At 34.7% G+C, this 16026-nt stretch overlaps 1 protein-coding gene across 1 annotated transcript; it reads left to right on the top strand.

Moving 5' to 3' along the window:
• Positions 1-1819: 1819 nt before the first annotated feature.
• On the top strand, positions 1820-16024 carry LOC113228683 (protein yellow-like; the record flags this gene model as incomplete). Its single annotated transcript, XM_026462038.1, has 4 exons — positions 1820-2179; positions 2563-2811; positions 12872-13041; positions 15965-16024. Coding segments are annotated over exons 1-4 (522 nt in total), but the record flags the coding sequence as incomplete, so codon positions are not given.
• Positions 16025-16026: the final 2 nt, after the last annotated feature.

The raw sequence follows: 16026 nt of genomic DNA, 5'->3' as shown, positions 1-16026 counted from the left end.
TTTTGCTATTTAAAGTTCTGCTATGCCAGCCGTGTCGCTTAACACCAGACATACGACTTGTTTTCAAAGTTAAATAATCTTTATTTCAGATGTAAGCAATTTACACTTGAAATCGTCATACTGATTAAACTCTACTGCTCATTCGTAAGTCAGATTCCCCTGAGAAGAACGAGCAAGAAACTCTAGGGGTTGCTAATATTACTATATTTCATCTATCATATATCTTAGATAGCGAATGCCTAAAAGAGCTAAACGGGTCACTACCACGGATTTTTGTCATCCAAGTACGCAGAAGTTGTATAATAATTTCCTTCTGAAGTTGTAAAACATATGATTTCCTTCTCGTTACTGAGTGTCTCATATTTTGCTATCTGAACAAATGTTCTACAGTCACAAGTTCTCAGGTTTTCGCGATTGTTACCCATAGAAATGTAATAACTTCAGCCGTGACCATGAAACGCGTAAAGGTACTGAAACGTTAGTTTCCATGAAAAAACAAATAGTTCTACAGTCACTTTTAATGATATTATGTAAATAGGTGCGTTAAACTTAATTAAATAAGATCATTAAAGTTTGTAAGAAACTTTAAAGGACGTGTCACGTCCCTTCGTAGGCTAATTTTGGTTTTGACTTCTCGTGACATAAATTTTTCAAACTTCTACAGTGTGTTTAACTTCTTTCCAAATTTGTATTAGAAGTTACTTATGGAGGAATATATGTTTTTTTTTTAAATTAATCGCATAGATGCAGAGATGTAATTAGCTGTTTTTATAATAGCTTTCATTTGAGTGAACGAATACTTTTTTTTGTTGTGTTGCTTTAATTACCTTCTCATTATTTGTAGGTGTGGCGATAAAGCTGTCTATAGAATTGAACAGTACACCCGGCAACACATTGAATGTATATACAGTATCTATCACTTTATAATATTGCAAATTAGATCGCGGCGAGACGCCATATGGTTGAATTTGAAAATGAAAATTTTGACGGTTTCTACTCGGCTGAGTAATTTACCGTATCATAAGTTCCTAATATCATCATGACATAATTATTATATAAATCAAGGGTTGTATGCACAGGCCACATAAATTTGTATTATATAAGGCCACCTTATGGTTTCAAGCCACCTGTCAGAGACCAAGGACTCTACGACCATACACATGACATATAATAATGTATTACGATGACGACTATGGTGGCTTAGCGGCTAGCACTATGAGCGTTAAGTGAGGTCTCGGTTTCTATTCCAGGAATGAGTTATTTGGGAATTCACCTTTTCTAAATTATTTCTCGTTTGTGTGTTCTGAGTAATGTCCTCGGTGTTAATTACTATCTTTTGGTACTTAAAAAAACACTGATTCCCTAGTTGAAAACCAGGTGTGGTTGTTGTGTGTGTGCTTAAAATTAAGATCAACATATGTAGAATGCTATGTAGTCAATCCAATTCATCAATGATTTGCTTCTTCGAATCAATCAAATGGTAATGCGTTCCCATTCCTATTACTTACATTAGACATTTTTATTAACAATGTTGTTCAAGCTATGACTGCTCCAAATATCTCGAATCTCAAATATGCGACCGCAATCTGTATAAAACTACTTAAAACGAATCAACCGCACTATTCGTATTTTTATGCCATTGAAATCAACAAGTAATTTGTGCGTATACGCAGTAAGCACGACCACAAGCTTACGTAAACAAACTTTAAATGTTGACATTGAAAGTTGAACCTTACGGCGTTTCGTCGCGTCCTAATTTGTAGTATCGAAAAGTTACATTGTATACTTCATTGTATGGACGGGTGTACCATTCAATTCTGTAGATAGTTTTATCGTCATACTTACAAATAATGACCGAGTAATTTTTTGCAATATAACAAACAAAAAAAATTCGTTCTATCAAATGAAAGCAATTGCAGTTGTACAATAAATTCCATTCAAATCACACGTATAGTTTTTTAAAATATTTCTCTACTTACATTTCGTTCAGTAAACTTATACCTATTTGTGGTAAAAACCAGTTAATTCAAAACAAATATTTGCACTTAGTCAATGCGAACTTAAACTTATAAAGGCTGTTGGTGATTAACTTAGACATGATACGGGCTTAAGTGACGAACATAGTTTATTCTCAAGATGATACCAGACGAAACCTGTGCTGTACTTCTCAATCGATATGGTAATTAATTTATACAACATGAGACAATTTTAATTTAATACGCTAAAATCAAATTCCACGGAATAAATACAATGTTGTGTTTTTCATATAATTTATTTCCATATATTTACATTCTAATATGGTTAATACTTTTTAAAATAGTGAGAAAAGGCTACCTTTGGCCCATTTTAATTAAAATAAAAAACAACAACATATTTTGATCCTTGAACACTTCTTACTCGTAAATATTAATCGATTTTGTTTAATATTTATTGTACGCAGGTAGATTAAAAAAGTTTTAAAAACTGTTTATAAATAGGATTGATGCCAAAATTTGTTTTTTCCTGTTTACGAAATTTTGAATTCCAATTTTACCTATAATTGTATTCATTTATATCTTTCAGATCCCGAACTCCTCAACACATTCAAGGCAGAGATGTCTTACGGATTCCAGAGATTTTTCTTCTTATCCTACTGCCTGGCGTGCTGCTGGCCAGGACTCGGCGCCAAAAGCAACCTAAGGGTGATCAGGCAATGGGCTGAGTTGGAATTCGCCTTCCCTGATGAAGAAACCAAGCAGGTTGCTTTGACCAAACGGCATTACGTGCCGGGGAACTCCGTGCCTATTGACGTAGATGTTCAGCATAGACAAGGTAAGTCACAAGTCGACTTATTCATTGCAATATGGATTCGTATAACTTTTCAGAAATAATTTAATGTTAAGCATATGTAAATTAAGTTACTAAAACTACGTTTAAATATAATTAAAAAACCATGTCCGCGTAAACACACTACATGTCAACTCAGAACGCGTCACTTCAAAGGTAAACAAAAAAAAATAAGGTACACAATGTGCACTTGCTACTTGCGAGAGTTTTACTTATTGATTAACCTACTGTCCTAAATATAGAGCCCTTACCGCACAGTTACGCGAGGTGAAAGTGTTCGCGCGGTCGCCGCGCGGCAACCGCCCAATTACCTCGCCTTCAGGTGCTATGGTTATTCTGAATTCTATTTACTAGGCAACAAATTTAAATTCCTCCGAATAGTACAACTGCGCGGTCGGCGAGCGGAGTCCGCGTTGATGCCGCGCAGCGACCGCGTACGTCTAACTGTCATGGCGAAATACGCTCGTTTGTACGTACACAAACATTCTTTCGAACTATATTTCAGATTTTTTTGATTATTGCCCGATTACCTATTATAAAAATTAATTTATCATGGGTAAATAAATAACATGAGCATATTTGCAATTCACAATACTCGCCTCGTGTGTTCTACACGTACACCTCTCAATATCTCCCAGTGAACATACATGAATGCATCGGTTTATAGGTATTCTGGGAAATATACTTAATATATAAAATATAACTTATCTACCTTACGATAGGTTTTTTAAAAATGTCGATTTCTTTCAGAAATAAATTCGAAAGCAAACTTTCGTAGACGTAAACTTTCAATTTCACTCCATAGCCGTTCGCCAAATAAACGTGGAAGCGTAACGCTTCTTGCGAGTCCTTGAAATATCCACAACATTGGGATGGAACCCCAGCCTACGTCAAGTCCCCCGATGATGGAAAGCGGAAGGCGGAATTAAATCGTGCAATTTCCTAGCACCCGCTCCGTGATACATCCTGTACAAAACTGACAAGCAGGCAACATAAATGCGGTGTTCAAGGGTCTGCTATATAATAAGCGTATATCCGACGTCAAGCTATGAAAGAGCAGAGATTGCAGATCCTGCCTTGAAGTAGTTTATGTCCTTTACTGAGTACATGACTCTCGTTACTTGGCAAGGACATATTTCAGCCATAAGATATCAAAACAATCAAAGTCCAAGAAAATCCTACAATTATTTAAAGCTGTTGATTTTGGCTAGAGGTGGGCATTTAAACGAAGAGCACTTAAGTAAGTTTGCTTTTTAATGTAAGCAAGCTAATAATTTAAAGTTATAAGTATATTATTATTTTCATTTCTCGCAACATGTCTAAGTATCAAGTCCCACCATCCATGTTTCCAAAACAAATGAATTCGTCAATGTGAATAATCATTTTATAAATAAAAATAAAACTCGTCTTACACAAATAAACTTACTTATGTTACAATCTTTAGTAGCCTACTCACTGTCAACACAATGTTCCAAGCTTTTTTAGCATAGAGTCACGGCTTAAATGTTTTCGTAAACGTTTTTGTAAGCTCAAACTGGAAACGCTTAAATGAATTATAAACAAGTGCCAATTATAAATAAGTACGAGGAAATAAAAAGAACTATGGACCATAGAGTAATAATTATTGACAATGAAATTATTCAATGAAACCTTTTTATTTGTACGAAGTTACGCCATAATAAACTTGTTTACAAAAAAGGTTATAAACAAGTTTAATATAGTTCGGTGCATTAAATATATATACCAGTACATACTCTGCGTGCAAAATTAAAATGCAGGTTACCATTTCGAAATTGGTCAATGATTTATCTTTAACACTATTGAATGAAATCTGCATGTATACTGGGGGTTGGTTTCTAGAATAAAATTACGTTCGAAATACACATTATAAGCACGACAATTATACTTATTACCTGGTCTTAAACTAGAGAATTCCCTGTACTAATATTACCAAGGCAACAGAATTCACTATGGAATACTACTCAGAACACCCAGACAAGAACTGTAGAAAGGTTAATATCCTAAATTGGTCTTACCAGTAATTTTGTTGTTGTTGTAGTGGTACAATATCAGAAAAATCATTTCATCCCAATTCGCAACTAATGCTTTTGTACCGACATTTTTTTAATAAAAGGTTCAATATAATATTATGGACGAACGAAAGAACTGTGGCAAAACCATAGTTATAAGAATTCGTTAGTTCAAATGTGTTAATTACAAGTTTTAATAAAATAAATAAATTAGGTTTTTCAAATTATAATAGCGGCCTATCTAAGTCTGGAAATAAAATCATATTTAAAAGAAACTCTAATGACTCATTAGTATGTAACCGGACTGATATCTACAACATCAGTTTCTTAGTTTCTTAACGTTGAGCGACATCTAGCCGCCAAAAAAGGAATTTCAGTACTTACATATGGCTTAGATCCACATTTAGTTCACGTAATATCAAAAGTACTGATTCGACCTATTTGTAATAAGTTAATAAAAGATTAACTACTTAATTGTGATCAGGAATTTCTACTCTATATTTTCACATATTTTTCATAAACAGACGCATACAAATTATGACAACAAAAATTTATATGGGAGTTTGCCGTTGTCCTTTACCCAAGTACATTGTTATACCAACATAGAGTCGAGGTCATTCACGCTCTCAGTGTTTTCTTATAAGGGATATTTACATAACAAATAACTTGTATAATAATAAATACAAGCTTATATACACACTTCTTAGTTTTTATGGGAAAATTTAAATGATTCATTTACACAGTGGTTTTTCTTGACTATTTACAAGTATTCATTCACACCTGTGGCTTGTGGTGAATAGATTTACAACTTTGTGACGATTACTTTTGAACACAAGTCATTTTAGTACCAGTAGAGCTCCTTGTATAACAGTTTATTTAGAGAAGTACTGCTACCAGGCGGTAATATGAGCTTTACTGCGGTCCGGCTTTAAAAGGGTCCTGGTGAAATTACAGGCACTTGGGACTTATCAACTTATGTGCAACGTGACGAGCGCAGTGGCAATGCCCCTCAGATTTTTGCGACTTAAAACTCTGAGTGACACTACAGGTGCACGACTTGTTTGTTCAGTCACTGTGTGTCATAAAAAAGGACTTAGTTAGCATGCTCTACAAAAAATACGAAAGTAAACACACCAATGTCCTGGTTATAATCTGAGGAGGAGTTTCTGTAATACACGAGTACCGAAGTATGTCTGGGAAATATATACAAAATTAAAGTCAAAATATCATTTAATCTATAAGTAAAATAAATTTTGCACTTGAACTTCTTTTTTTCAAGCTACTGCTCACTCACGGTGCTGCCTAAGAAGAACGCGCAAGAAACTCTAAGGGTTGCTCTTTTAAAATAAACCTAAATGCTATGGGAATACACTTTGAATCAAATTTGTGTGTAATCTAGAGCCATGTCTTCTTTCCATACATCTATATCTGAAACGTAGTCTTCAATTTTGTGATACGATTTTTCAATCAAGATACTATTGATGTAAGTTTTAAACTTAGGAAATGATCATCTTAATATACGCTCCGGAATTTTACTGTAAAAAAACGTATTAATACTGTTTCCCATAAAAGAGTCATTTAAGTACCTTAGATAAACAAAATCGTGGTATCGTGAATTTGGACTCAATTCCAAGATTATCAATATATTCTTTCATAATGAAATTATGTATATTATATATTTCCAAAATTACCCAGAACGCTTAACAGCTTTGTAAGGTTCGAGAGTGATACTTCAGCTGCAAGCCGACATTTAATCCTTGATTTATACTACATTTAAAATTCTTAGTTTTACTGCAAAATATTTTTATTGAAAATCTAAATAGATATACAGTTATTGTTTATTATAATTAGTATTAACGATTAGCAGCTCAAATAGTAGAAGTAGAGGTCCATGTGAAGCTAGATTTTTAATTCAAGATCTTATAATGTTGATCAAAGGACTAAAGAGGCGGGTGTCAACTAACTACCCGCACTTCGTCTTCGTTATTTATTTGTGCACTAGGGTTGATACTAGACCGACACACAACACTCACAATCCGACGACTTGTCGGGCGATACTTGATGTCGTTTGTATTTGCTGATAACTGAATCCCACGACGATGAAAGCTTAAAACCGTTTTCTTTTTTTTTAGTTTCAACAATTCTACTGAATAATGCATAAACATAAAGTGCATCATTTAATCCCTAGGGTGTAAAAAACCCTAGTTTTTTAAATTTACTTCGAGTGACCTAGACAAATTCAAATAGCCAGTATTTACTCTGGTTTGTGTCAAAATGTAAAAGTTCAATAAGTGAAACAATATAATCGTAACTAAAACAACACTTAAAAATAACCACAAAAAATGTTTTACAAAAATTTAACATGATGATAATTCATCAAAGTAAATAAACCTACAGTTTCACAGAGGTCGCAGCGCTGCGGAAACTCTATAAGAAAAAGTGCTCGTGTGTAGTTTTGTAATTTCATTACGAAAATGTTACATTCTAAGACTACGCTCGGTTTTAGTTCCGTGCCTGTTCCTCATAGACGGTAGAGCCATATTATACTATCCTGCGTTAGTGTGTTTGTGTATGGACCATTTTAGTGACGCGACGTAGCGTTTAAATCGTTCGAAACACGCTCAGAATTGTTAAATACCGCTAATCGTGGCGTTTTGTCGCGTTTGTTGTATCTGTATGTGGTTGAAAAAAAAAATACGGCGTCAACAAAATTTTGGTACCTATCGTGATTTTGTTGTAGAGCGTAAACGATTGAATAAATTTTTTTACGAAAGTAAAGTTTTCGCCTCAAGAATAAGAGCCAATATAAACCCTCGGAGTACCTAATAGACGCCCTCGCTAAAGCCGGCTAACCACCTCGCGTATATATTGGCTCATTTTAGTGTATACATAAAAATATACTATTAAGTTCCGATTTTTTTAATCAATTAATATACAACACAAAACATAAATCCCTGACAGGACATCAGGATCTGTTGTCATGCCGGGGCAACTAGACAGAGTGATAATAATAACAAACTAATGGAGTATTCTTACAAAAAAATATGTTAATCTCACTGTAGTAAAACCATCGTGATATTTATTTATTTATTTAAATTTTATTGCACACCAAATAGTGCAAATGGCGAATTTAATACCGTTAGGCATTCTCTACCAGTCAACCGGAGAGCTAGGTACAGAATAATTAACAGGGGTACATAAATAAACATGTGTAGATTATGTAACATGACTAACTATATCCTTCTATAAACAAAATCATATATAATTTTAAAACAATAGAAAATTTTACTAAAAGAAGACTTTAAAAAAAAACAATCCTTGCTGCATTCAAAGATTTTTAAACGTGAACAAAAAAACACTGATAATTTTACTATACTGATCAAAAATCTCAATCATAAGGATTGTTTTCCTGTAAATAACATAGCATCTTAAAAAAAAAAGCGGAAATCGCACTTGAGATCCGTCTAAAGAAACGAAGTACCCCGTACTATCATATTTAATTTTACGGAAAACATTGTTAATAACATACGGTAAACACAGTCCGTGAAAGATTTCAAATAAAAATGCAAGGTTGTGTCCAACAGTGTACTTATAATTAATTCTAACAAAAAGCTAATCACAATAATATTGAACACTACAATCAGATAATGAGTAATTATTTTGCGATTGTCCAACACAATTGAAGTGAGAATTTTTAATTCGTCTCGACGAGGAAGGAAAAAGTGGATAATAAGCAAATTGAATTCTAATTTCATTGCAACCCGAATAATCTGTTTCATAAATCGAACTGCTGCCTGGCATGATTGTAATAGTTCAAAGTGCGATATGATTGGTCCATTTACAGTCTCAATGAACTCTTGTATCAAGGTGTTAGGAAATTTGTTTACGGTAGTTGCGTTAAAGGGAAGTATATTTAAATAAACTGAATAAAATTTTGAAAAACTTAATGTACTGTTATTATTGTTTCTAAAATTTATATGACGATATCATGGTGGCTTGGTACCATAAAAAAATACTACTAGAATTTATATTACATGAGGACGTCCGTAGTCGAGTGTCGTCATCTCTGAGGTCCCGGGTTAGAGCCGCGTCACTGTAGAAAAAACTGACTTTTCTAGGTTATAGGATTATAGGTATGGGCGTTTGTGTTACCTTCGTTGTTTCCGATTTCTATAACACAAATGCTTTAGTTACTTATTTTGCGATGAGCAGAGCAACGTATGTCATGTTGTCTTATATTTTATTTAATATTTAATAGAACATGGGTTCGTGTGTGAATTTGATGAAAATAAAATTTTTGTATGTTCATGAATATTTTTAATTCTATTGTGTGTTGATAAAATAACGCTTGAACCTATAACGCTTGAGCTTCACTTGACACCGACACAGTGGGATACAAGTAGGTAAATCTTTGAATTACCAAGCATTGTGGAACGGAGCACGGGCGGGCACTCAGTCTATGGGGCACTCTGGATAGAAACGTCCGAACAGGCGGTTGCTGCAAAATTTATTTAAATAGTATTAGAAATAAGTGGGTATTATTTATGTAAAATGTATAAAAAATGTAAAACTTACACACTCAACATAGCCCCGCACTAGGGAAACCTTGTGTCGCGGGTGACATGGACACACACACATAGACCATCATAAATTACACCCAAACTCACGAGAGAAATAAATGTAGGCCATACAAATATTTCTCCCGGCCCGGGAATCGAACCTGGGACCTCTGCGTGGCAGTCCGGCGTGGCAACCGTACGGCCACGGAGGCAGTTGTTTATATTAAAAGTTTAATAATAATACATTTATTTCAAGTACCAATAGACTGCAAAGTGTGTGTCCTATCTGCAATTATGTGCACTTATTCTATTGTTAGTAAAAAAAATAATTATACATTTTGACACTGTAGCCCAAAACACTGTCTAATGATGTATGAAATAATGCCCCTATAGGGCATTCATCGCTTATGCATAGAGAGGAGAGTTGGGGCTAGCCCGCACACAGCGCACAAGGAACGCGCGTCTCTTAAACATCCCTGATGCGCTGCAGAAAGGGGGCCCATCAACACTCGCAACGAGTTATTATATTGAGTCCGTAGGGTCCTGTAAGCCCTGTTCGTATACTCTAGCAACAGACCGCTTGTCTAGAGGGAGGTACAGTACGTTCTGAAGAGGGTTACCTTCACCTCTCTCGAACATCCTGCGAATCTCAAAATTAATGTGGATTCTGCGTATTGGTATGCGGTAAAATGTCATTCGTATGACATTTTACCGTCTGAGTGCTTTTATTCACACTTGAAACAATAGTCACAAACGGACAGTTCAATCAGTGTAATAATTATCACTAGTATCAGGTTTCTTACCACGGTATGACTTCTTTTTATTTTCCCGATATTTCGGAACGGTTGCACGCTCCATGGTCACGGGTTGACTGGACGGCGGCAGATGACAGCTTTATGAGCAGACATATCTGTCTACCCTCTTGCGCTGTCGACGACTACCTTCATCGCGATTTGTTGTGGCGTTACCATTGTCACTCACTTTTTTCACACAAACCACACTCACTGTATCCACACGCGAAACTGAACTCGAGGTGTTTTTGTTTTTATTACTGCACGCACTAAGGACCGGATTCCATGCACTGGACAGTTTAAAACCATCATCAGAAGTTAAATGTTTTGTACTTCGTGATCTCGATGGCTTCTCGTACCAACCGTGGTATATAGTGACGTTCTGTCGAGAGTACCTGGGGGCTATGCAACTCGATCCAGTGGTTAGTGTCAGTCTTTGTGAGATGTTGTGCTATAGCCGACTTCTGTGGATCATTGTTTTTTACTGCTCGGATGTGTCCTTCATACGATCGACAATTGTTCGTTTAGTCTGACCGATATACGAGCTCCCACAACTGCAGTTCACTTTATAGAAGACACCCGGTGTTTGTAAAGGAAGGTGGTCTTTTGGTGAACGAAACATTTTTCCTATTTTGGTTAAGGGGGTGAAAACAGTTTTTATGGAAAACTTCCTTAGCGACCTGGCTATTTTATCTGTCACCCCTTGTACATAGGGCAGAAAAACTGGTAGTCTCTGTACGTCAATTTGCTTCTTCCTTTTGTGTATTGGTTTAAATGTTTTTATTTTGTATCCATTCTGTCGCAAAACCGTCTTAACGTGCTCCTGTTCCTGTGGTAGGTGGTGTGAATCACAAAGATCATAAGCTCTATTGGTTAATGACCTGACGACCGAATGTAGGCGTTTTGGGTGATGATGTGAAGTGGCATGTAAAATGAAAGCGCGCGATTTTTCTCAATTTCACAAGTGAACTTCATTTTGTTATGGGTATTATTAAGACGTGTTAAATAATTTTGTATATGTTGCTCCTTTCCTTCCATTATGCAAAATACGTCATCAACATACCTCTTCCATCCGTTCCGAAATATCGGGAAAATAAAAAGAAGTCATACCGTGGTAAGAAACCTGATACTAGTGATAATCATTTAGTGAGTAACCACGAAAGTCTTAAAATCTATATAGTGTAATAATGTTAAAAACCAAGAACAAAAATCTGCAACAAGCACATATAAAAGTTTGTAAGATCGTTTGTTCGTTTCATAGCTTAGTTGGCATAGCGTCCAGCAGAGATCGAAGAATTTTTTTCTTAGTGTTCGATCTTTGTATTAATAATTACAACAAACTAGTGTTGTAATTTCACAAAAATAATTGAATGTTATGGTGAAATATCGTGACTTTCGAGTCAAATTAAAAAGAACTTGAAAATTACTGTGTATTTTTTTATTTTTGGAGCCAGAAAAGGCCTCAAACTAGAGAACTACCTGTGCTATGAGTACCAGAGCAATAAAATTAGCTTCGGCATACTATCCAGAATGCGTAGACTTAGAAGATCCAATTTGTAAAAATTCGTTTCCCTAATTGATCAGTCCAGCAATTGAGCTCGGGACTACCTTACATTTTTTTAGTGGTAGGGGAAATCTTCAAAAGCTACACGACATTCTGAGGGGGAAATCGGAGGTTATATGGGATTTGGGATGGATGGATGGGATACCCACTAAAAGCCCTTCGCTGGCCATGCCCAATACATGTTGCAACAGATACTTCCCATACACGTCGTACTTGCAGTGCCTTCCCGGGCTTGCATCCCTTTCCACCCCTGCCGGAATCACACGCTTCATAATACCATCTTATGAGCTGTGTCTTCCCGAAATTGCTGAAATGTGTATATGGACGAACAGAGCCCTCATTTTGGGCCGCAACTCCCAAGTCCCCTATAGTCGCTTTGTACGACAGGTAGGGGATGCCGTAATTCTATATTTAAGTCCTCATCTAGCACCCATAGAGCAAATAGCTGCATGGGTCGCCGAGGTCATCATTTTTAATGCTGTTGTACCGATTGTGAAAATCTACACAGATACTACATTGGCAGTTTAAAACGAAATCGCGGTTAGCATTGTAACGTTAGATGAGGAAGTCCCAGATTCGGTCTTAGATACGACCAATTTAGGATTTTAATTAGTGGTTTGTACTGGGTAGTTCCTTATTTTATGATTAAGAGATTATTGTTAAGATTGTCAGGCACATTCATTATTAATTAAATTAAGCATGTATGAATGCATTAATGCGTGTTGAAAAGGCGAAAGACCTATGTCAGTAAAGGTGTAAGATAGATTCCCCTGAAAAGAATGACCAAGAAACTCTAGGGGTTGATCTATTTGTATATACATTTGTACATATTTAATAGCTAAACGGGTCATTACCACAGATTTTTGTCATCCAAGTACGCGGGACCTGTATAATGTAAAGTTTTTTGTTTCTCTATAAACCTAAACGTCGTAAATGGTAAATTTTAAATATCAACCGTAAACTTATTGTAGAAGCCATATTTCTTAAATGAATTTGTGAATTTCTGAAGACAACAAATCAAGAACAACCACTGTAAACTATGTAGTATAAATTGGTGTCTTGTTAGTTACTTTGTCGACTAAACACTGTGTTCAATTTCAGGCATTTTACCGTCACGAATATTCATAACGATACCTCGCTTCGACGAAGGTCGGCCCGTGACTCTGGGCACAGTGGATGAGATGGGCTATATCTCTGGATACCCTCACTACTCCTGGCACGAAAATCAAGGCCAGAACTGCGAAGGAATAACTTCAGTATTTAGGACTGCGGTAAGTGACCTCGAACATGTAAAACACAAATAACTTTTTTAACCGACTTTTGAAAAAGAGGAGGTTCTCAATTCGACTGCTTTTTTATATGTGTGTTAGACATAACTAATCACAGGTATTTGTGTACCGATGTTAATGATTTTTTTGTTGGAAAGAAGATGCCTTGGTAATGGTCCCATTTAAATTTGAAGAAAATATAAATGCCTATTTAAAACCATCATGCCTCTAAGGGTGGCAAACTACGGAATTCTACTGCTACTAAACAATCAATCTATCTATGAAGATACGTTGTAATTGTGACGAATGCTCGTTTTTTGAAGGGGCCATATCTAGCAATCTAAATTGTTTATTAGTAACATACTTCTTGTTTTTGAGCAATAAAAGCAATAGCTTATCTAGAAGTCTTGACATTAACGTAGTAAATTGGATCAAGGCTTTATTATTATAAGTGATGGGAAGAATCGGGATTTTAACGATGTCGATTATTGGCAGAATGTTCGATAAAAAGTTTATAGAACCAAATATTCGGCCGAATAATTCGGAGGACTTGATGCGATTGTTTCTGGATTATAAAACAATAATTGAAAGTGTGTGAAGAGCATGCGACTCTCCCGCTCAAAGAAGAGTGCGATTCTTTCTAAGGCTTGCTCATTTTTTTGTAATTAAAAGGATTTTTATTTTTTCAAGAACTGATTGTGTTGAGTCTCTTTTAAATAAATTATTTATGGTAATATAATAATATTACTTTTATTTTATCTAGACATGTAACGAAGTATTCTTTATAAAATCTTTGTACAATATTTCATAGGCTAATAAGTTAGGTAGGTAAATGTTTCATTTTTTGTAGAACTATATTCGGCAGAAAGTACAGCATTTTTAATATAAAAACGAATATTCGGCCCACCACTACATTATTTACCTAACTTAATGTACCTAAACATAACAATAATACATAACATAGATACTGTGTTGACGTTTCTTGTGTACAGTCCATAACCTTATAACCATAAACTAAACTGTGTTACCAAAGTTAATTGATCTGTTCTCAGCACACTTGTTCTAAGTTATAGTAGCAAAATAAAAGGCCATTACAAAATTAAAGTTAAATACCAGGGCTGTCACCAAATCAGCAATTCTTTTTTAAACTATATAAACGTAAACATTTAATTTAAATTTAATTAGTGTATTTGGTGAAATAACGGCCATATATAAAAAAAGTAAATGGTTGTAAAAAATACAGGCACATGGGATTTCAAAATCAAAAACCAAAACCAAAATAATCTTTATTTCACGGGTAAGCATTATTAGACTTGAAATCGTCAATTTGGTTAAACGCTACCGCTCATTCGAAAGGCAGATTCCCCTGATAAAAATGAGCAAGAAACTCTAGGGGTTGCTCTTTGTAAATAACACAAAACACATTCAACATTTACAATGTTTTTTTTCTTTCAAACAACAGAGATCGTGACTACCTCTATGAGCTAAGTATTCACTATAGTTTTAAAACTTGTGAATGGCCAATTTTGTATATCAACCGGAATCTAGTTATAGAAGCGTATACATTGCCCTTAAAAGAATTTGTGACTTTATGAAGACGACTATCAAGAACAGTTAGTTTATTTTAATTCCTCGTATTAATGTTATGTCTGTCACTATTTTTCATAAAGAAATTACTATTTCTCTTAACATAAATTACGTTTTCATAAATGTACTATGACGCTAGTGTAAGAATCTTTAACAACAATCATCAAAATATACAAACAAGTAGGCAACCTGAAGTAACTAAAGCAAAATTTGCCAAGATTTATGAATAAACTACTTAAATAAGTCTAATTACATGAGATATTTGGGGTATTGGGTATTGTGTACACAAAAAAACAACCATGCCTGTGTAATGTTTCATTCGGTTGATTTTCGCTTTTGCTAATGCCACATTCCTTAATGCTGCAGCGACGCGTTTTTATTAATACCTATCTTTTCTCGCTGTCAATATTTTTGTCCATTTTATTATTATCCGTACAAATAATTCAATAAAACACTTGGAAAAACATTTGTTTTGACATTTGATGTACTTCCCTTTGACAACCGTATCATGTACCTCATGTACTGCGAAATGAACACAGTTGGCATTTAAGATGACGTTACATATTTTCGATTCCCGTCTTTGGCACAGACCAATGTAATGCTATCTCATTTGGCTTACGACGGCACGCAGTAGTTAAACAAAGACAATAACATGTTTATGTTTTCAATGTCGAAATACATCATATACATATAACCTCTGATTTATATATGTCAACATAACATGTCCTTTGGTTTCCATAGTGTAAGGTTGACACGCATATGGCTTCTCAGCATCTAATTATTAATACAAAGGTAGATTACAAAGAAAAATTCCTTCGTCTGACAAGAATCGAACCGGTCTGTTGAAATTAGGACCACCGCTTTACCAACCGAGCTAGAGATCTACTTGGCAGATCTCGCAAATTTCTCTAAGTGTTTCGGCTTTTATAATAATAATAATTTATTTATTTCAGACATTCTCCATCCATAATATTTGTTAGTAAAAGTACTTAAAACTAGTGTTAGAGTTTACCACACGTCACTAAAATTTTTAAAATCAAACAATTATGAACTGATAAAATAAAAATTATGAATAAATAAAAATTATAAAATCAAAATCTAGACTATAATATCATTAAATCAAAAGTAAAATACAATCCAAAATTTGAAATTAAATGCTTTCAGCATTACAAATTTAAGTTACAAATTTAAAAATCAGTTTATGAATGACTGAATTTAACGTATTATAGCCGATCTTTCTATTAATAATTATAACAAACTAGTGGGGTAATTTCACGAAAAATAAAACGAATATATCCATGATAATCAATAATTAAACTTCAAATGTACACAATTTCAGATAGATGAATGCAACAGACTTTGGGTGATGGACACAGGCAAGATTGGCGACACGCAACACTG

The sequence above is a fragment of the Hyposmocoma kahamanoa genome, unplaced genomic scaffold (assembly GCF_003589595.1).
Source record: "Hyposmocoma kahamanoa isolate Upper Pololo Valley unplaced genomic scaffold, ASM358959v1 236, whole genome shotgun sequence".
In the NCBI taxonomy this organism is placed as follows: Eukaryota; Metazoa; Arthropoda; class Insecta; order Lepidoptera; family Cosmopterigidae; genus Hyposmocoma; species Hyposmocoma kahamanoa.
The sequence above is the reverse complement of the archived record's forward strand: the minus strand, read 5'-3'. Positions and strand labels throughout refer to the sequence as shown.